The following is a 22,443-nucleotide window of genomic DNA, read 5'->3' on the forward strand; positions in this document are numbered from 1 at the left end:
AAACCTCCCAACTACTGGCTTTTATTATTTTTAAAAAGTATCTCTAAAAATAAGACCGCTGTACCATTAAAAACAAAATCACTAAGATTGACAACACTAGCTGACGTCAAGGTTTCTAAGACTCATCCACCAAATGCTCTCCGCTCGGCCCAGCTCCCTGCTGTCTCCTGTAGGTCTGCCACACCTCCACTGGCTTGTCAGAGTTTGTGTTCAGCCTGACTACTACAGGACATCAGGATTCCCCAGAAAGAAGAAAGTTCTTCCTCATTTTGTCTCATGCTCTTTAGGCTAAAGTGAAAATGTCTCCACAAACCCTTCAGTACTTACTGTATTTACAACATTAAAAGGGCTTTAACTAAAGTTGGAACTCCCTAGCACTAAGACCTCACTGTCAAACATTACATCATCAGGAGGTAAATTCCAATTCCAAAAAGTTTTCTGAAAAGAAATGACTCACTGGACATACATCTTGTGAAAGGCTTGTGCCTAACAAACTGGCATGAACAAGAGCTTAAAATCTAGAGCCAGAAGCCTGGGTCCGAGATCCAGGATCAATTCTATCACTGACTTGTAATTTTTTTTTAAAGAATACATTCAAGATTTTTACTTATTAGAGACAGAGAGAGGGAGAGGGAGATGGGAGAATGGACACACCAGGACTCCTAACCACTGCAAATGAACTCCAGACACATGTGCCACCGTGTACATTTGGCTTACGTGGGGCCTGGAAAATCGAACCTGGGTCCTTAGGCTTTGCAGGCAAATGCCTTAATCGCTAAGCCATCCCTCCAGCCCTGACTTGTAATTTTTTAGGCATATTTTAACATAATTACATGCTTCAGTTTTCTTACACATTAGATGAATGCAAAGTAGTATTAACTCATTTTATATCAAGAAAGGTACCAGGTGAGAAAGATACTGCACTGGACAGCATCTCATAAAGTAACTGGGAAAGGTGGTTGGTCCCAGCACTGGGGAGGCAGAGTTCAAGGCCACCCTGAGACTACACAGTGAACTCCGGGTCGGCCTGAGCTAGAGACCCTACCTTGAAAAGCCAAAAAAAAAAGATGCTTTGAAAGTGTACAGAAAAGATGTCACTTCATCATGGGACTGGTTAGAGGTGGCTGAGGTACACCTAGGACGTAAGGGAATGGGAACAGTATTGAGAAAGAAACACAAGAGCAGATGTGAAGGCACAGGGCTGAAAAGGCCTGTCCAACCCAAGACCAAAGAAGTACTGGGGGAGGGACAGAAAAAAATTGAAGATTGAAGTTGTCATCTTTTCTTTCTTGTTAAGAACATGGGATTGATCCTGGGAAGTCACAAAAGGTTTTAAGTTCCACAAAAGCATGGGGTTTTAGAAGGAGCCTGAGTGCCCTATGGAAAGAACTGAGGAAACTGAACTGAGATACAGGACAAGGAGAAAGTAGCCACGGGGGGGGGGGGGGGGGGGGATAAACTGGCAGCAAAGAACAGCCAAGCAAGAAACCTTGCTTCAAACACAATTCAAAAACATGCACACACACAAATAAAATTTTAAAAGGTTTGATCAGTCACATGCCATGGGTGGGACTGGGAAAATGCTTGCAAAGCCTGCCTGCCTGGGTTGGATTTTCCCATTCCCCATGTAAAGCCAGGTGCACAAAGTGGTACATGCCTTTGGACTTCACTTACAGTGACAAGAGGCCCTGGCATGCCTATATTCAACCCCCCTTCCCACAAATAAATACAACATGGGGACTGGAGAGATAGCTTATTATTTAAGGTACTTGCCTGCAAAACCTAAGGACCCAACTCCAATTCCACAGTATCTACGTAAGCCACATGCACAAGGTGGCACATGCTTCTAGAGTTCATGTACAGTGGCTAGAGGCTCTGGCACACCCATTGTCTTATCTGCCTCTCTGTTTTAAATGAGTAAACAAAGAAAAATATTTGAAAAATAATTTTTTTAATAACATTAGTACTTCTAAATCCTGTCCTATGTCTCTAAAGTCATTACTATAAATATGAGCAACTGTGTTTAAATGATCTAAAATTTCCTTTTCTTGTGCTGGAGAGATGGTTAAGGAACTTGGTGGCAAACCCAAAGGACCCAGATTCGATTCCCCAGTACCCACATAAAACCAGATGCACAAGGTGGCACATGTGTCTGGAGTTCACTTGCAGAGACTAGAGGCCCTGGTGTGCCCATTTTCTCTTCCTCTGTCTCCCTTCCTCTCTCAAATAAATAAATATAAACAAGATATTAAAAAAAAAAAACCAAGGGCTTCAAAGATGTCTCAGCAGTTAAGGCACTTGCCTACAAAGCCTAAGGACCCAGGTTCAATTCCCCAGTACCCACATAAAATCAGATTCACAAAGTGGCACATGCATCTGGAGGCCATGGTGAGCCCATTCTCTCTCTCTCTCTCCTTGCAAATAATTTTTCTTTTTCGAGGCAAGGTCTCACTCTGGCCCAGGCTGACCTGGAATTCACTATGTAGTGTCAGGTTGGCCTCAAACTCACAGTGATCCTCCTACCTGTCTCCTGAGTGCTGGGATTAAATAAAGGTGTGTACCACCACAGCCAGCTCAATAAAATATTTTTTAAATGATACAGACTTTTTATTTTTAGTAAACAATTTTATTTTTCTTTATTTGAGAGAGAGGCAGAGTGAAAAGGAGAAAGGAAGGGAGAGAGGGGATTGGCGCACACTGCAAATGAACTCCAAATACATGTGCATGTGACTTACATGAGTTCTAGGGAGTCGAACCTGGGTCCTTAGGCTTTGCAGTCAAGCACCTTAGCTGCTAAACCACCTCTCCAATCTCAGACTTTTTCTTTTTACTTGCTTTTTGTTTTTTTGGTCTTTCTTTTTAGAAATATTTATTTGCTTATTTGACAGAGAAAGAGGGGGAGAGAGAGAATGGGCACGCCAGGGCCTCCAGCCACTGCAAACTCCAGTGTGTGCACCCTTTGTGCATTTGGCTGACATGGGTCCCGGGGAAATCAAATCTGGGTCCTTTGGCTTTGCAGGCAAACACTTTAACCACTAGAGCCATCCCTCCTTTTTTTCTTTTTGGATTTTCGAGGTAGGGTCTCAACTCTTATCCAGGCTGACCTGGAATGTAGACCTTTGATTTTACAGATTAGCATATATGCCTTTGCTAAATTTTTACTTAAATTTTAAAACTGGGTTAGCAAAAATGAAATAGAAAGGTTACTTATTCCCTTTCCATCATTCATTCAAGCCTTGTAAACAAAAGACAAAATGAACTCTGGTGGCCAAAGTCAACATCCCACTAGAACATCAAGCATGTGTACACATGGAGAACGGAAGCCACATTTGGTCACAGCCACGACTGATGCTGCTTCAGAATTTCTGGAAATAATTATTTACTTTGGAATTGCCAAAAAAAAAAAAAAAATTTGTTTGAGGCAGTGTCTTTACTCTATAGCCCAAGTTGACCTGGAGTTCACAGCAATCCTACTTTTATGTCTTCTTATTTGGGGGGAGGGGATGGAGGTAAGGTCTGACTCTAGCCCAAGATGACCTGGAACTCCCTATGTAGCCTCAGGGTGGCCTTGAACTCAGGACAATCCTCTTACCTCTACCTCCCTAGTGCTGGAATTAAAGGCATACACCACCACACTCAGCTAAATCAACCTCTTTTTAATCCCTGAAATATACTGTAACTCTAGAAAATAAGCACGAACCTACTAGAAGACAGCTTATGTCTGTTCTATATTGGCTCTTCCTCTAGCTCATGACAATACAACTTGTTAACCTATCTGTTTCCTCTACCCTATCCTGTAGAAGGGTGGATTTGTGAGGTGGGAGGAGAGAGGGAATTACCATGGTTTACTGTCTATAATTGTGGAAGCTATCAATAAAAAAGTTAAAATTAAAAAAATTAAAGCAGGGCACGGTGGTACAAGGCTGTAATTCTAGCACTTGGAAATCTGAGGCAAGAGATTATAGCAAGTTCAAAGCTAGCCTGTGCTGCATTAGTGAATTCCAGGACAGCCTAGTCTAGAATGAGACTGTCAGAAAGGAAGGAAAAGGAAGGAAGGAAGGAGGCTGGAGAGATGGTTTAGTGGCCAAGGCACTTGCCTTTATAGCCAAAGGGCCCAGGTTCAATTCTCCAGGTCCCACATAAGCCAGATGCACAAGGTGGTGCATGAGTCTGGAGTTCATTTGCACTGGCTGGAGGTCCTGGCATGCTCATTCTCTATCTTTCTCTCCCTCACCTTGTCTCAAATAAATAAATTTTAAAATTAAAAAAAAAAATTTTAAAGAAAGGATGGGAGGGAGGGAAGGAGGGAGGCAGGGAAGAAGGGAGAGGAAAAAGGAGGAGCAGACGAGGGAGGCTAGGGAGATGCCTCAACCAATGAAGGGGCTTGCTTTCAAAAGCCTGCCAGTCCAGGTTCAATTTCCAGTCAACCATGTAAAGCTCAACAGGCATTTGCAACAGCAAGAAACCCTGGCACACCCTGCATATGCATATGCATAAGCAAGAATGCAGGCGCATACACACACACATTTCTTACTGAGACTGCAAATCAAGTTGAGGAACTCACACATTCTAGGAAAGCATCCTTGTGTTATGTTCCCAGCCCCATTTTTTTAAATTATTTATTATTTATTTTTACTTATTCTGAGGTAGGCTTTCACTCTAGTCCAGGCTGACCTGGAATTCTCTGTGTAGTCTCAGGCTGACCTCGAACTCAAGGCAATCCTCCTACCTCTGCTTCCCAAGTGCTGAAAAAAAAAGTTTTTTATAATAGGCCTGGGGCCGGGAGTGGTGGCACTTGCCTTTAATCCCAGCACTTGGGAGGCAGAGGTAGGAGGATCACCTTGAGTTTGAGGCCACCCTGAGACCACATAGTAAATTCCAGGTCAGCCTGGGCTAGAATGAGACCCTACCTTGAAAAAAAAGGGGGGGGGGAGTGGAGAGATGACTTAGCAGTTAAGGTGCTTTCCTGCAAAGCCTAAGGACCCATGATCAACCCTTCAGATCCCATGTAATCCAGACATACAAGATGACGCAAGTATGCAAGGTCACACATATGCACAATGGGGTGCATGTCCGGAGTTCGATTACAGTGACTGAGTCCCTGGCACACCAATATATTCTCTCTCCCATTAAAAAAAGGCCAGAGTCGGGCGTGGTGTCGCACGCCTTTAATCCCAGCACTTGGGAGGCAGAGGTGAGAGGATTGCCATGAGTTCGAGGCCACCCTGAGACTCCATAGTGAATTCCAGGTCAGCCTGGGCTACAGTGAGACCCTACCTCGAAAAACAAAAAAAATAAAATAAAAAAAATTTTTTAAAAAAATTACAAAAGGCCAGGGCTCAATGACCTTGGGACAACTCAGAAGGTATCATGGTGCTGGAAAGAAGTGACTAGAGTACCGAGTAACAGCTCGATCACACCTTCCAAGGCTCGGGGGGGCTAATGCAGAAGAGGTGGCAGAAAGAATCTAAGAGCCAAAGGAAGGGTAGGACTCCTTACAACGTGCTCCCTCCAGACGCAAAATGGCCTCAATATCCATGACCTCATAGTGCCTGACACAAGACCATCATAAGTGGAGGGAAAGATCACGACATCAAAATATAAGAGAGACTTATTGAGATGGGGAGGGGATATGATGGAAAATGGAATTTCAAGAGGGAAAGGGGGGGCAGAGAGGGTATTACCATGGGGTATTTTTTATAATCATGGAAAATGATTTTAAAAATTGAGAAAAATAAATAAGATTTAGGAAAACAAAAAGGCCAGGGCTGAAGGGATGGCTTAGTGATTAAGGTGATAACTACAAAGCCAAAGGACCCAGGTTTGATTCCCTAGGACCCACGTTAGCCAGATACACAAGGGGGTGCATGCATCTGGAGTGTGCAGTGGATGAAGGCCCTGGAGAGCCCTTTCTCTCACTCACTCTCTTTCTCTATCAAATAAATAAATAAATAAAAGGCCAAACTGTCAGGTTTGCCTCAAATAAAAAACAGAACTCCAGCTGTGGCATCCCCTCCTCCATAAGGAGTCTGTTCTCTCTGCTTTTACTTTAAAATAAGCTCTGCTTAGGAGGAAAAAAAAAAGGCCAGGCATGGTGGCATACACCTTTAATTCCAGCACTACGGAGACAGAGGGAGGAGGAGGCAGAGGTCACCCTGAAACTACATAGTGAATTCCAGGTGAGCCTCAGCTAAAGTAAGACCCTACCTTGAAAAAACAAAAACAAAAACAAAAACAAGCCAAAAGAAAATAAAAAAAAAGAAAGAAACCTTCCTTCTCATTCTCTCTCCTTGCAAATAAATAAGAACCATATGAGAACACCTGAATTCTCCTCTGGCCTCCACATGCATATACATACACATATATACACCGCACATATCAGCACATACCACACACACATATGCAAGATCATTATGTATAATTTTACAAAAAGCAGTAATACACTAAATCTAAGTCATACACTAGTTCTAAATCTGGAAGCCAGTCCAGAATTCAAATACCTTTGTAATGGGTCAGCAATCATCACAGGCTTATGCCAAAAGAAGCAAAGATAATTTACGAAAAACTTAAATTCATGGATCACGTCATTACTGTTCAATTGAAGTAGAGTAAAAGGTATACAGTCCTGTAAGGATGATGTCACAAGAGGCTCAGCTAAAAAAAAAGTCCTAGATAGTAATATCTAACTAGACACTGTGCTGGATAGAGCACTAGCCCAATGGGTTACAATTCTGTCTCAGCCTTCTGTCAACCAAAGCTAAAACGTCCCTCTAGCCCCCATACTATTTTCTAAAAATTAAAGTAAGAGCCAGACTTGGCAGCACACACCTTTAATTGCAGCACTCAGGAGGCAGAGATAGGAAGTTTGAGGCCACCCCTGAGATGACATAGTGAATTCAGGTCAGCCTGAGCTAGTGAGACCTTCCCTCAAAAAACCAAACAATAAATTAAAATAAAGGGCTAGAGAGATAGATCAGTCGTTAAGGCGCGCTTGCCTGCAAAGACTAACAACCCTGGCTCGATTTCCACAGTACACACATAAAGACTACACAGTTAACTCCAGGTCAGCATGAGCAACAGTGAGACCCTGCCTTGAAAAGCCACACAAAAAAAATTAAATTAAATTAAAATAGGGCTGGAGAGATAGATGGCTTAGCAATTAAGGCCCTTGCCTGCAAAGCCTAAGGACCTGGGTTCAAATTGCCAATACCCACATAAGCCAGATGCACATGGTGGCACATGTGCCTGAAGTTTGTTTGCGCTGGCTAGGAGCCCTGACACTCACTCTCAAATAAAGTATTTTTTTTTATTAAAATAGGGCCAGACCCCAAAACATTACAGGCCATTGCGAGGCCCTCGGTTTCCCACCAGGAAGAGATAGATGTAAGACCCTATTGCTGAAGATTGCACATACTTGGGCTGCAAGATCACCTAGAAATCCTGCTGGAACTGAGCTGAAAACCTCCTCCATGTAGACCAGCTGACAGAAAGCTGGAAAAACCCACACTGCATACAGCTCACTGAGAGACAGAAAAATCACCACTGAAGATACTCTCCACAGTGGACACTCCAAGCCTTATATTTGGCCAAACAAGCCAAATGAGCCAGCAGGTGCAATAGTGGCACATCTGTTTGGGGAAAACTAACTGCCCTCAAATTTGACTGGAGGCCTCTTCCATCGGAGGGAATACATTCCTGATACTGAAAACCTACAACAGGGGTAGTCATGAGCCCTAGGGGTTTAACGTCTGCTGCTGTCTGGCTAACTGCTCAGTAAGCACTTCTCTTAATATTCATACCCATATATTAATGCTACTCTCACTTCTTCATTACAGAACTTTCTCTTTCCAGATGGCAGTGACCTTGGGATGACTCAGAAGGCATCATGGTGCTGGGAAGAAATGACAAAGGAGTGCTCAGCACTGCAATATCTCTATCACATCTTCCAAGGCTCAGGGTCCATTGCAGAAGAGGAGGCAGAAAGAATGTAAAAGCCCAAGGAAGGGTAGGACTCCTTACAACGCGCTCCTCCAGACACAAAATGGCCTGGATATCCATGACCTCACAGTGCCTGACACTACCTACACAAGATCATCATAATAGGAGGAAAAGATGACATCAAAATAAAAGATGAGACTGACTGAAAGGAGGAGAGGATATGATGTTGAGAGTGGAATTTCAAAGGTGAAAGTGAGGGGAGGGAATTACCATGGGATATTGTTTACAATCATGGAAGTTAATTATAAAAAATTAAAAAATAAATAAATAAAATAAAATAGGGATGGAAAGATAGCTTAGTAGTTAAGGTGCTTGCCTGCAAAGCCAAAGAACCCAGGCTTGATTCCCCAAGACCCACATAAGCCAGATGCATAAAGTGGTGCATACATCTAGTTTGTCTGCAATGGCTGGAGGCCCTGGCATACCTATTCTCACTCTCTATCTCCCTTTTTCCCTCCCTCTCAAATACACACACACACACTCACACACACTCACACACACGGGCACTGGGCATAGTGGTACACATTTTTAATCCCAGCATTCAGGGACCAGAGATAAGATGATGACTGTGAGTTCAAAGCCAACCTGGGACTACAGAATGAGTTCCAGGTCAACGTGGGCTACAGTGAGACCCTACCTCAAAAAAAACCAAAATGATGATGAAGAAGAAGATAAAAAATTAAAATGAGAGCTGGAGAGATGGCTTAGCGGTTAAGCGCTTGCCTGTGAAGCCTAAGGACCCCGGGTCAAGGCTCAATTCCCTAGGGCCCACATTAGCCAGATGCACAAGGGGGTGCACGCAACTGGAGTTCATTTGTAGTGGCTGGAGGCCCTGGCGCGCCCATTTTCTCTCTCTCTCTCTCTCTCTTCCTGTCGCTCGCAAATAAATAAAAAATAAAAAAATTAAAGTTAAATCTATTGGCAGGACATGGTGGCTCACTTCTACTCCCAACACTCAAGAGATGAAGGTAGGAGGAGAGTTAGAGGTGAGAATGGGATTTAGCTCAGTGGTAGAGAACTTACCTATCAAATACAAAGGCCCTTCAGTGCTCAGCACCAGAGAAAGTGCAGAGGAGGAGGGATATGGAGATCATGCATGCTCAATGTGACTCAGCACATGCCATAAAATCCTGGGGCAGAGACCCCCTCAAATAAAACATATAGTTTTCAGTAAAGACTATCTTAGAATAAAAAACTTTAAAAGTCTTAGCTGGGCATGGTGGTGCACACCTTTAACCCCAGCACTTGGGAGGCAGGAGGATCACCATAAATGCAAGGCCACCCTGAGACTACATAGTGAATTCCAAACAGCTTGGACTAGAGTGAAACCCTATATGGAAAAGAAAACAAACAACTTTAAAGTCTTATATTGTATACCCAATGTCTATTAAGCTACCACACAGGAAATAATCTAATTATAACATGAGCATAAGTAGGACATAGTTTATAGCTAATTCCTAAGAGTAATTTTAAATTTAAAAAAAAAAAAAAACTTGCTGGGTCTGGAGAGATGGCTTAGCAGTTAAGGTGCTTGCCTGCAAAACCAAAAGATCCTGGTTCGATTCTCCAGAACCCACATAAGCCAGACGCACAAGGGGGTGCATGCATCTGGAGTTCGTTTGCAATGGCTGGAGGCCCTCATGTGCTTGCTCCCTCTCTCTCTCCCCCTCCCTCTGTTTCTCTCTCTCAAATAAATAAATAAATAAATAAAATTTTTTTAAGAAACTTGCAACTTGTGGATCCTCAGTTTCCCATCACTGCTTTTATTATCCTTAATTGCTTGAAATTTTATTTTGTGGCTTTTAGCGCTATAAAATTTAAGCCAGTACTTACAGCTTTCAAAATCTGAGTTAACAATATTCAAGCTATAGCATTATAAGTAAGTTTATTTGATTAAAAGCAAGATGATGTTTGGCATGAAAAATTACCTTGACTTTTCATACAAGCATGTTTGTAGACACCAATCCTTAAACTAATACAGTGTAGATTTTTTGATTAATTTCACATATTAACTCAGTCTTTAACAGGGTCAAATACAGCAATAAAACACAAAGACCAAGCTGGGCGTGGTGGCGATGGCCTTTAATCCCAGAGCAGAGGAGGCTGAGGTAGAAGGATGTCCACGAGTTCAAGGCCTGTCTGGGCTAGAGTAAGACCCTACCTCAAACAAACAAAAAGAAGCAAACACCAAAATACTAAAGGCCAGGAATTGTATTATTGTTTAATAGGCCTCACAGTAAAAGAAATAACGATGATGATGATTATGACGACTTGGGGGTGCAGCTCAGTGGGACAATGTTACAGCAGTCACCTAATATGCAGGAGGGATGTACTGTGTTGAAAGATAAATCAGTAACAATGGTAACCAGCCCTTACTAAGCACTCACCAGGGGGCCAAGCACTTAAGAGCCTCTTAATATTCAGCATCTTGTTTAATCTTGTTTAACTTCCCCTTGAAGTATCTCTCTTGGGATAAGTGATATGCCTAGGGTTACTCAAGTAAGTTAAGTCAGTGGTGGAAATTTGAAGGAAGGATCCAGATCCCTTAGTAGTCATTCAAAAAGTATTTAACTAGATTTTTTTTAACTTTATTCATTTATTTGAGATAAAGAGGCAGATGTATAGAGAATATGAGCACACCAAGGCTTCTAGCACCGCAAAGGAGCTCCAGAAGCATGTGCCACCTTGTGCATCTGGCTGATGTGGGTTCTGGGGAATTGAACCTGGGTCGTCTTGCTTTGCAGGCAAGCTTCTTAACTGCTGGGCCATCTCTCCAGCCCTTGATTAGATTTTTTTTTTTTGGGGGGGGGGGTAGGGGGAGTGTTTTCAACGTGTAAGGGTCTCATTCTAGTGCAGGCTGACCTGTAATTCACGGTGTGGTCTCAGAGTGGCCTCAAAATCACAGCAATCCTCCTACCTCTGCCTCCCAAGTGCTGGGATTAAAGGCGTGCTCCACCAGCTAGATTTTTTTTTAAGCCAATATAAAGGCTGGAGTACACAAAGCTCAGTGGTACAGTACTTGCCCAGCTCACACAAGGCCCCAGGTTCCAGCCTCTGCACGGGCACAGAAAAGTACAGGTCAGCCCGATAGGATAGGAGGATCGCCATGAGTTTGAGGCCACCCTGAGCCTACATAGTAAATTCTAGATCAACCTGGGCTAGAGTGAGACCCCACCTCAGAAGACCAAAATAAATAAATTAAAAAATAAATAAGTAGAGGTCCAACACTGTTAGCATTAGATGTATTAAATAACTAAATGTACCTGTTGTGGGTACATCTTAGTCTTAGAATTTTTCACAGATGGGGTCAGAGATATGACTCAGTTGGCAAAGCACCTGCATGTGAGGACAAGAGTTCAGACCTCTAGCATCCATATAAATGCCTGGCAGGGAGTGAGGGTCCACCTGCAATCCCAGTGCTCAGGAGGCAGACAGGGGTCCTGGGACAAGCTAGCTAGCTCAACTAGCCAAGTAAGCAAGCGCCAAGCTCAAATGACAGACCCTATCCCCATAAACAAGCCAAGAGCCATCCAGGAAGACACTTGGCATCAGCCTTTAACTAACCTGCACACACACACACTACACGTGCATGCCAAGATGTTCAAATATTACAAGCTTTGGCTTTATATTAAATCAGCAGCAACTTAACCTTTTAAAAAATATTTATTTAGCCAGGTGTGGGGGCGCATGCTTTTAATCCCAGCATTTGGGAGGCAGAGGTAGGAGGATCGCTGTGAGTTGGAGGCCACTCTGAGCCTCCATAGTAAATTCCAGGTCAGTCTGCACTAGAGTGAACCCTACCTCAAAAAATAAAATTTTATTTAGCAGGGCATGGTGGTACACACCTTTAAGCCCAGCACTGGGGAGGCAAAAGTAGTAGGATCATGGGCTGGAGAGATGGCTTAGTGGTTAAGTGCTTGCCTGTGAAGCCTAAGGACCCAGATTCAAGGCTCGATTCTTCAGGTCCCACATTAGCCAGATGCACAAGGGGACGCACGCATCTCGAGTTCATTTGCAGTGGCTGGAGGCCCTGGCACACCCATTCTCTCTCTCTCTGCCTCTTTGTCTGTCGCTCTCAAATAAATAAATAAATTTTTTTTTTTTTAAGTAGGAGGGTCAGTATGAGTCAAGGTCAACAAGGAAACACAGAGTGAGTTCCAGGTCACCCTGGGCTAGAGTGAGACCCTATCTTGAAAACGAATCAAACAATAAATTACTTATGTTCAGGCAGAGCGGGGAGAAAGAACCATTGCAAACAAACTTCAGACTCACGCACCACTTTGTGCATCTGGCTTTTCATGGGTAGTGGGGATTAGAACCTGGGCCAGTAGGTTTTGCAAGTAAAAGTCATCTCCCCAGCCTAAAACAGTTTAACTTTTAAAACAAACTGGTATGTAATAGCACTTCATAGTCTTGTTTGTTGGGTTTTTTTTAATTATTTTTTCAGTTATTTATTTTTGAGAGAAGGAGGCAGATAGAGAATTGGTACATCAGGGCCTCCAGCCACTGCAAGTCAATTCCAGACTCATGCGCCCCCTTGTGCATACATGTGCTTACATGGGTCCTGGGGAGCCGAACCTGGGTCCTTTGGCTTTGCAGGCAAATGACTTAACTGCTAAGCCATCTCTCCAGCCCTTTTTTTGTTTGTTTTTTTTGTTTGTTTGGTTGGTTTTTTTTTGAGGTAGGGTCTCACTCTAGCCCAGGCTGACCTGGAATTCACTACCTAGTCCCAGGGTGTCATCCTCCTACCTCTGCCTCAGAAGTGTTGGGATTAAAGACATGCACCACCACAATAGGCTTGAAACACTTTAGGTATTTGCAACCAGACAGAGAGAGAGAGAGAGAGAGAGAGAGAGAGAGAGAGACAGGGAGGGAGAGGGAGAGAGAGAGGAGACAAGAGCTGCAAAGAGAAGAGAATGAATGCACCAAGTCTTGCCACTGCACACAAACTCCAAGCACATGTGCTACTTTGTGCATCTTTACATAGGTACTGGGGAATTGAACCTGGGCAAACAGGCTTTGCATCTAGGTGCCCTTAACTACTGAGCCATATTCCCAGCCCTGATAAAGCATTTTAACTGCTTAAGGTAGTTCAGATAACTTTTAAATATATGGAAGACAAGGATGTATTTACTTAATTCACTACACAAAAGGGTCAAAATTCCACCCAAGAGTGGTGGGGCACACCAGTAATCCGAACACTTGGGAGGCTGAACAGGAATTGTCAGTGAGTGCCAGACCAGCATGGATTATATGTATGTACAGCATGACCCTGTTTCAAAACAAAAAATTACCTTAAGGTATTTCACTGACTCCATTATTTAGCTAATTAAGTGGACATCTGTTCCAAGTGACAAAGAAAAAGCTTTCTTTCAGAAAGCTAAGGGCTGAGGGTGTTACTCAGTGACAGTATGTGCCTAGTATGTACAAGGCCCTGGGTTCAGTCCCCAGAACCATTTGTGCTTATATCTGTGATCTATCTGTATTAGAACATATATACAAGCTAATATATGTTGTAGAGATAGGTATGGGGGGGGGTTAGCACTGAGCAGAAAGTTAAAATGAAGCTCCAAAAACTTTAGGTACACACACAATGTTAACAATCCTTTACATTTGTGAGATAAATCTTCCATACTGCCACCTCACAAAAACCAGTCATCCGCATCCGAACTGCATATACCTAATGTAAAATCATCTGAATAAGCTGGGGAGGGGGGGAAATCTACCAATGCATGTAGAAGCAGACAGGCAAAACAGTCCTAATAGCAAGTTTGGAGACCGCTAACCAAAAGTTAGCAGTGATGCAGGCAGGAACTCTTCCTTGGGACTTTGGCGGGGAAAGGGGGGATGGGGGGAACCGTACCAGTTGCATTCCGAGTTGGATGAAACTGGGAGTAATTCTCCCAGCTTCCTTGTTTAACACTAACCCACACAGGCAACGCTGAGATGCGCGATTTTGCTCCGATTACACTGAGATTCTTGTGTCTAAGACAGTTAAAAAAAAAAAAAAAAAAAGACTGCATAAGCCCGGTCTTGTCCCCCACGGGCAAGTAATGAAAAGAGCTGGGTTCTGCTACGTCCATACCTAATGTGCTCGGCGAAAAGACTAACGGGTGTGTGCGCGCGTGTGACGACCACACGACGGTCAAGAACAGAACAAGCCTTCATCACACGCCAAGCTCTCCCTCACGGCCAACAGGAACTTCCTGCGCGGAAAGGCGTGGAGATCAACGCTCTCCTTCCAGAGACCCTCGCAAGGAGACCCGTCCCAAAAGCCCGAAGCGACGGAGTCGTCGGCAAGTTCCCGGACACTCGAGTGACCCGCGCGTGCAGACGCGCATCGACTCGGGGCCGCCCCGTTACCTCCCAAGCTCGGCCCTCGGGGAGAGAGGCTCCAGCAGCTTACATAGGGGAAAAAAAAACAAAACACACCGAACCCTACGGTTGGGTTTTTAAACAAATTTTTTGCATAAAACCTTAAAAGAAATGTCCCAAGCGTCGGCGAGGACCGGGCGGCGTCCCGGCCGCGGAGAGCGGCAGCGAGGGTGGAGTTCACTTTCCCTCGGGCCGGAGAGCGCGCGGGGCCCTCCCCCCGCCAGCACACACCACCGCGAAGCCGGAACCAGGCCCCGCGCCCACGGCCCCGGAGAGAAGCCCGCGCACGCCCCGACCCAGGCCCGGCACGAGGTGTACGCGAGGCCGCGGCGCGTCGGGCCTGCCCGGGGCGCGGCGACGCGGGCGGGCTCCGGCGTCCCCGCGTCGGGCACACTCACCCGTCTCCCACCACCACACACTTGATGGCCTGCATCTGGGCCGCTCGCTGCGCCGCGGCGGCCGGTCGCTGAGGCGGCGGGGGGGCAGGAAGCGGAGGGCGCGCGGGCGGGCGGGCGGGCGGGCGGACGGACGCACACACGCGCGCGCGCGGAGGGAACGGCACGGCACCGCTGTCCACGCCGCCTGGGGAGCGGTGGCGGGGGGGGGGGGGCGCTCGACTGACCGCCGCCGACTGGAGAGCGGAGCACACAAACCCGGCCACCACCCAAAGCTGAGGGAAACTGCAGAGAAACAGGAAATGGCCGCTCCGCTCACATCCGGCCTCCCGCTCCCTCCCCCGCCCCTCCCCCTCAGACCCTCCCCCTCCCCCCCCCCCCAGTGCGCCGACGACGCAGCTCCCAGGCTCCGGGGCGGGGCGGGCGGGGCGCGGCTCGCGGGAGTTCCTCCAGGCTTCGGCGACGCTCGGCAACTTCCGGAAGTGTTCGGCTCCAGAGAGTCGCGCGTGGCGGGGAGGGCGCGCCCGCCATGTTGGCGCGCGAACGCTGCCCTGGCGTGGGCGAGCTGGGCGGGCTGGGGAGCTCTTTGCGACCTCCAAAGGGGCCTAGCTCCCTTGGAATCCAAAGCTGTAAGGAGGCCCTGACAACCTGGCGTCTCCACTCGGGAGGCGGAATCAGGAGATCACAAGTTCGAGGTCATCCTCAGCTATATCTTGAGTTCAAGGCCAACCTGGACTATTGGAGCTCCTGTCTCAGGCGTGCAACTGAGACGGGCTAGAGAGGTGGCACAGTGATTAAAAGTGCCTGCTTTGGGACTGGAAGAATGGCTTAGCAGATAAGGATCCAAAGGAGCCAGGTTCAATTCCCCAGGTGGCACATGCTTCTAGAGTTTGTTTGCAGCGAATAAATGCCCTGGGGCGCCCATTCAAATAAAATAAATAAAATAAAAAACCTGGTATGGTGGCCTAGAGTGAGACCCTATCTCGGGGGAAAAAAAAAAACAAGTGCCTCCTTTGAAAGCCTGCCATCCTGGGTCCAATTGTATGTGGGGCATGGTGACACACGCCTTTAATCGCAGTACTCACGAGGCGGAGGTAAGAGGATCACTATGAGTTTGAGGCCACCCTGAGACCACATAGTGAATTCCAGGTCAGCCTAAACTAGAGCAAAACCCTACCTAGAAAACCAAAAAAAAAAAAAAAAGCAAAAAGTGTGGTACAGGCAGCATGCCCATTACACATTATACATACACATGTGTCCAAATGAAAAGCATATTAATAAGAAAAAAATGAAACTATAAAGAAAAGGATCATGCAACATACTTTAAAATAATCTAAAAACAAACAAAATAAATAATCTGGGGGGCGGGAGGGAGGGTATTACCTTGGGATATTTTTTATAATCATGGAAAATGTTAATAAAAATTGAGAAAAAAAAGAAAGTGATAATAAATAAGTAATCTAAGAACAAGCAAAAAGGCACTTACCTGCAAAGTCTAAGGACCTATGCACAAGGTGGTGCATGTGTCTGGAGTTTGTTTACAGTGGCTAGAGGCCCTGACACACCTACTCTTTCTCTCTCTCTGACAAATAAATAATAATATAAAAAATAGCACAGAAAAAGGAAACCTCTTCTTTTTTTTTACATGATTATGTGTATGTTTATAATGTATGTGTGCTTGTGGAAGACAGATCAATGTCAGGTGTCTTACTCAGCTATTCTCTTACTTTTTTAAAGAAATTATTTTAATTATTTATTTATTTTCAAGGAGAGAGAATGGATACACCAGGGACTCTAGCCACTGCAAACTAACTCCATTGTACTGGGGAATCGAACCCAGGTCATTAGGCTTTGCAAACAAGTGCATTAACCACTGAGACATCTCTCCAGCCCAAAATGGACTTTATTTTTTGTTCTATTTTGTATTGTTTTGTTTTATGAGGTAGGGTGTCACTGTAGCCCAGGCTGACCTGGAATTCACTATGTAGTCTCTGGGTGGCCTCTAACTCACAGTGATCTTCCTACCCCTGCCTGCTGAGTGCTAGGATTAAAATGTGCACTACCACACACTGATCCCTCTCCTTAAAAAAAGAAAATATATTATTTTTATTTATTTATTTTAGAGAACAGGAGAAAGAGGCAGATAGAGAGAATGGTACTGCAACAGGTCAGCTTGGGCTAGAGGGAGACCCTATGAGTTGGAAGCCAGCCTGGGACAAGAGTGAGTTCCAGGTCAGCCTGAGCTACAGTGAGAGACCCTGCCTTGAAAAATCAAAAAATTAAAAACAAGTAAAAAGATGAAACAAAGTTTGTGAAAATCTCTCAGAGAACCCAGATGTTGTTGGGTGTGGTGGCCATGCCTTTAATCCTGGCACTTGGGAGGCAGAGGCAGGAGGATTGCCATGAGTTCAAGGCCACCCTGAAACTACTGAATTTTAGATCAGTCTGGGCTAAATCAAAACCCTACCTCAAAAAAAGAAAAAGGAAAAAAAAAAAATGGAAAGGAAAGGAAAAGAAAACCCAGACGTTATGTATAAATGAAAAAGAGGAATGTGAGAATGTTAAGAAACCACAACATGTGGTCCAACTAGCCTAACAATTCACTACTATACAAAAGAAAGAACAAAGAAAAAATGAAAAATAAAGAACAAACAAAAAGCATCTCAGGAAAGCATAGATGGAAATACTCAAAGGGAATTTCCCAGAACTGAGGGACAGGAACTTATGGATGCAAAGTGGTGCCCCAGTTACTGAAAGTAGACCCACCCAGAGTCCATATTTGTGAAACTTCAGAACAATATAAACAGATAAGATCCAACCAGCTTCCAAGCAGAAAACATACGTTTTCAGGGAGCAGGAAGCTAGGATGGCTTTGGGTTACTCAGCAGTAACAGGGGTGGGTCAATGCCTTCAAAATTCTGAAGGAAAAAGATGTTCAAATTAGAATTCTCCAGCTGGGTAGGATGGTGCATGCCTTTAACCCCAGCACTCGGGAGGCAGAGGTAGGAGGATCACTGTGAGTTCGAGGCCACCCTGAGACTACATAGTGAATTCCAGCCAGCCTGGGCTACAGTGACACCCTGCCTCAAAAACAAAACACACACACACACACACCCCTCAGTTCCTGGTGACCCAAAGGAAGTAACTGACTTTAAAAAAAAAGTTTCATTTTCATGTATTTATTAGAGACAGCAAGAGCGAGAATCAGGGTCTCTAGCCATGCTACTGCAAACAAACTCTAGAAACACACGCCACCACGGGGGATCTGGCTTACATGGTTACTGGAGAATTGAACCTGGGTCCTTAGGCTTTGCAGGCAAACACATTAACTGCTAAGCCATCCCTCAGGCCCCCCAATTTTTTATTCACATAGTTCCTGTTGGCATTTCCTATTGGAGGTTTGATACTGTGGATAGAATCCCGATACAGGATCTTCTAGTGCCACCGTCCTGGCCCCCCGCTTGCTACCACTCACTCAGACATCACTAAGCCACTAAGTGTGGTGGTTTGATTCAGGTGTCCCCCATAAATTTAGATGTTGTGAATGTTAGCTCCCCAGCTGACGGATATTTGTGAATTAATGCCTCCTGGAGGGAGTGTATTGTTGGGGGTGGGCTTATGGGCTTTATAGCCAGTTTCCCCATGCCAGTGTTTGGCACACCCTCCTGTTGCTGTAGTCCATCTTATGTTGGCCTGAGGGTGATGACCACCCTCTGTTCATGCCATCGTTTTTCCCTGCCATCATGGAGCTTCCCCTCGAGCCTGTAAGCCAAAATAAATCTTTTTCCCAGAAGCTTCTCTTGGTTGGGTGATTTCTACCAGCAATGTGAACCTGACTGCAACAGTAAAGTGGTATCGAGGAGTGGTATTGCTGCTAGACACCTGACGTGTGGCTTTGGCCTTTTGTAGCTGATTTTCAAGAGGAATGTGGAAGGATTTGAAACCTTGGCCTAAGAGATGCCTTGCAGTGCTGTAAGTACAGCTTGGTGGACTATTCTGGTCTGAGCTGCAAGACCTGAATGCGGTAAACACTATGGACTGTGAGGTTTAGCTTATGAGGGTGAGAAAGAGCTTTGCTTGAACTGGGCTAGCAGTTTGTGTGAGAAGCTTGCTCTTATGCCCATGTCCTGAGAAGTTGTGCAGGGTTGCTTTGCGTAGAAATGAACTGGTGTGTACAGAGGGATATGGCACAGAAAGAAAAATCTTTAGGTGAACTGTTGCCTACTCAGTTGCAACTGAGAGATTACAACTTTTGAGACTGGGCTAGCTGACCTGCGCTGGGGCAACAAGAAGAATGTAGACTTTTGAAGGGGCCTGAGTGCTCAAGGAGTGTCCTGTTCTTCAAAGTCTGCTTTATTATCCCCTGGATTAACAAATTGGCACCCTACCTGGTATTGTGGAGTATAAGAAACGCTGGAAAGAGGGTCATTGAGTTTGCAACACGGTCTTGTGTTTTGGAAATAGCCATGGGCAGTGTGAAGCGGGTTTGCTGGATGACTGCATAGAGACCCCATGGGGCCATGAGGATGAACCGTGGCTTGCAGTGGAGACCCAGTGGAGATGCCGGGACCATGAGATGGCTGCCGAGGAGCTGCCGGCCCCGATGAAGTTTTCCAGGACTGTGAGTAGCCTAGCTGGAGGGGCAGAATTGGAATGCTAGAGACTCATTGCTGGTTAGAATTATCGGACTTGAAGATTTGTCACTGGCTAGAGTTGCTGGTCTTGAAGCTACAGAGTTTGATGTTTGCCCTGGTTGTTTTAAATCTTGTATTGGTTGAATGTTTCTTTGCTATACCCAATGCCATCTTTTGCTGTGTGAATATTTATTCTGTGCCATTATGGGTTTTTTGAGGTTATTTTTTGGTATTATGGCTCAGTTAAAAGATCTTGATCTATGGGGATGTATGGACATCATTGGAATTGATAAAAACTATGGGGACTTTTAAAGTTAGAAGAATGCATTGCATTTTACATCAGGTTATCAGTTTATGGGGGCCAGGGGCAGAATGTGGTGGTTTGATTCAGGTGTCCCGCATAAACTTAGGTGTTGTGAATGTTAGCTCCCCAGCTGATGGATATTTGGGAATTAATGCCTCCTGGAGGGAGTGTATTGTTGGGGGCTGGCTTATGGTTATTAAAGCCAGTTTCCCCTTGCCAGTGTTTGGCACACCCTCCTGTTGCTGTGGTCCACCTTCTGTTGGCCAGGGGGTGATGTCCACCCTCTGCACATGCCATCGTTTTCCCCTGCCATCGTGGAGCTTCCCCTCGAGCCTGTAAGCCAAAATAAATCTCTTTTTCCCAGAAGCTTCTCTTGGTTGGGTGATTTCTACCAGCAATGCGATCCAGGCTGCAACACTAAGCCTGTTTGCTTATCTGTGCAATGAGGAGAATGAACCTTACACTATCACAAAGGCAATAAAGGTGGGAGGGTCTGGATGTGCAGGCGCACGCCTTTAACCTCAGCATTTGGGAGGCAGGGCAGGAGAATCACTGTAAGTTCAAGGACACCCTGAGACTACATAGTGAATTCCAGCTTGGGTTAGAGTAAGACCCTACCTCAAAAGACCACAAATAAATGAGTTAATTAATTAAATAAAAAAATTAAAGTTACAGCTTACAAAAAAGGGGGGAGCTAGAGAGATGGCTTAGCAGTTAAGCGCTTGCCTGTGAAGCCTAAGGACCCAGGTTCAAGGCTCGATTCCCCAGGACATACGTTAGCCAGATGTACAAGGGAGCGCACGTGTCTGGAGTTCGTTTGCAGTGGCTGGAGGCCCTGGCGTGCCCAATCTTTGTCTCTCTCTATCTGCCTCTTTCTCTCTCTGTCGCTGTCAAATAAATAAACAAAAAAAAATTTAAATTTTTTTAATTGTAAATGTTGGGCTGAAGAGATGGCTTGGTGGTTAAGGCACTTGCCTAGAAAGCCAATGGATCCAGATTCAATTCCCCAGGACCCACATAAGCCTGATAAACATGGTAGCACATGCATCTGGAGTTTGCAGTGACTGAAGGTCCTGGTGTTCACATCTTGTCTCTATCTGCCTCTTCGTCTCTTTTTCTCTCTCCCAAATAAATAAAATAATTTTTAAAAGAAATGTTTAAGGGCTGGAGAGATGGCTTAGCGGTTAAGCGCTTGCCTGTGAAGCCTAAGGACCCCGGTTCGAGGCTCGGTTCCCCAGGTCCCACGTTAGCCAGATGCACAAGGGGGCGCACGCGTCTGGAGTTCATTTGCAGAGGCTAGAAGCCCTGGTGCGCCCATTCTCTCTCTCTCTCCCTCTATCTGTCTTTCTCTCTGTGTCTGTCGCTCTCAAATAAATAAATAAATAAATAATTAAAAAAAAAAAAAGAAATGTTTAAAATAAAATTGTAATTTTTTTACCAAATAAAAGAAAACTCTATGATGCTTAAATTCACAGTTTAGGGATATCTATTTCTTTTCTTTTCTTTGTTTTGTGTGTGGCATGCACACGTGTTTGTATATGCATGCAGGTGTGTGTGCATGTATGTGGAAGCCAGGTGACAAACTTGGGTGTCTTCCTCAATTGTGCCCCACCTTACTTTTTCAAACAAGGTCTCTCTCACTGAAGACTGAGCTGAGCTCACTTCTCAGCTAAACTGGCTGTGCAGCAGGTCCCAGGAATCCTCCTGTCCCCACCTCCTAGCCCTAGGATAACAGGTACATGTTGCCATGGCCAACTTTTACATGGGTACTGGGGACCAAGCTCAGATCCCATGCTTGCACAGCTGGCATTTTACCAAAAACTAAGCGATCTCCCCTACTCTAGGGTTATCTATTATTTTTTTTTCTCATTTTGGTGGGGGTATCTATTATTTTTTTCTCAAAATTTTTTTTATTAACAACTTCCATGATTATAAAAAAATATTCCATGGTAATACCCCCCCACTTTCCCCTTTGAAACTCCATTCTCCACTTCTCAATCAGTCTCTCTTTTATTTTGATGTCATGATCTTTTCCTCCTATTATGAGGGTCTTATGTAGGTAGTGTCAGGCACTGTGAGGTCATGGATATCCAGGCTATTTTGTGTCTGGGGGGAGCACATTGTAAGGACTCCTACCCTTCCTTTGGCTCTTACATTTTTTTCTGCCACCTCTTCCGCAATAAACCCTGAGCCTTGGAAGGTGTGATAGAGATATTGCAGTGCTGAGCACTCCTGTCACTTCTTTCCAGCACCATGATACCTTCTGAGTCATCCCAAGGTCACTGCCATCTGAAAAGAGAAGATTCTCTACCAAAAGTGAGAGTAGCATTAATATATGGGTATGAGCATTAAGAGAAGTGCTTACTGGGCAATTTTGCAAGCATAGTATATACATTCAGCCAGACAGCAGCAGACGTTATACCTCTAGGGCTCATGACTACCCCTGTTTTAAGTTTTCAGTATCAGGGATGTATTCCCTCCCATGGAGCGGGCATCCCATCCAATTAGAGGGCAATTGGTTTCCACCATGACAGAGTGTCACTATTGTACCCATTGGCTCATTTGGCCTGGCTGGCCAAATGTAAGGCTTGCAGTGTCCACTGCTGAGTATCTTCACTGGTGATTTCTCTTTCTCCCATTGAACTGCATGCAGAATGGCTTCTTCCAGCTTTCTGTCAGCTGGTCTACATGGAGGAGGTTATCAGCTCAGTTCCAGTAGGATTTCTCACTGACCTTG

General features: G+C 45.0%; 1 protein-coding gene across 2 annotated transcripts in view; it reads right to left on the reverse strand.

Moving 5' to 3' along the window:
• The window catches only part of Rac1 (Rac family small GTPase 1), a 30,093-nt gene extending 14,984 nt beyond the window's left edge, over positions 1-15,109 (reverse strand). The window contains exon 1 of one of the 2 annotated variants that reach the window (XM_045144089.1): positions 14,772-15,109. In XM_045144089.1, the coding sequence (XP_045000024.1) occupies positions 14,772-14,806 (35 nt within the window). In that variant the 5' untranslated portion in view covers positions 14,807-15,109. Of the gene's footprint in view, positions 1-14,083; positions 14,183-14,771 lie in introns of those variants that run through there. The other variant, XM_045144088.1, reaches the window with a different exon arrangement.
• Positions 15,110-22,443: the final 7,334 nt, after the last annotated feature.

Source organism: Jaculus jaculus, chromosome 2 (genome assembly GCF_020740685.1).
Source record: "Jaculus jaculus isolate mJacJac1 chromosome 2, mJacJac1.mat.Y.cur, whole genome shotgun sequence".
NCBI classification, from domain to species: domain Eukaryota; kingdom Metazoa; phylum Chordata; class Mammalia; order Rodentia; family Dipodidae; genus Jaculus; species Jaculus jaculus.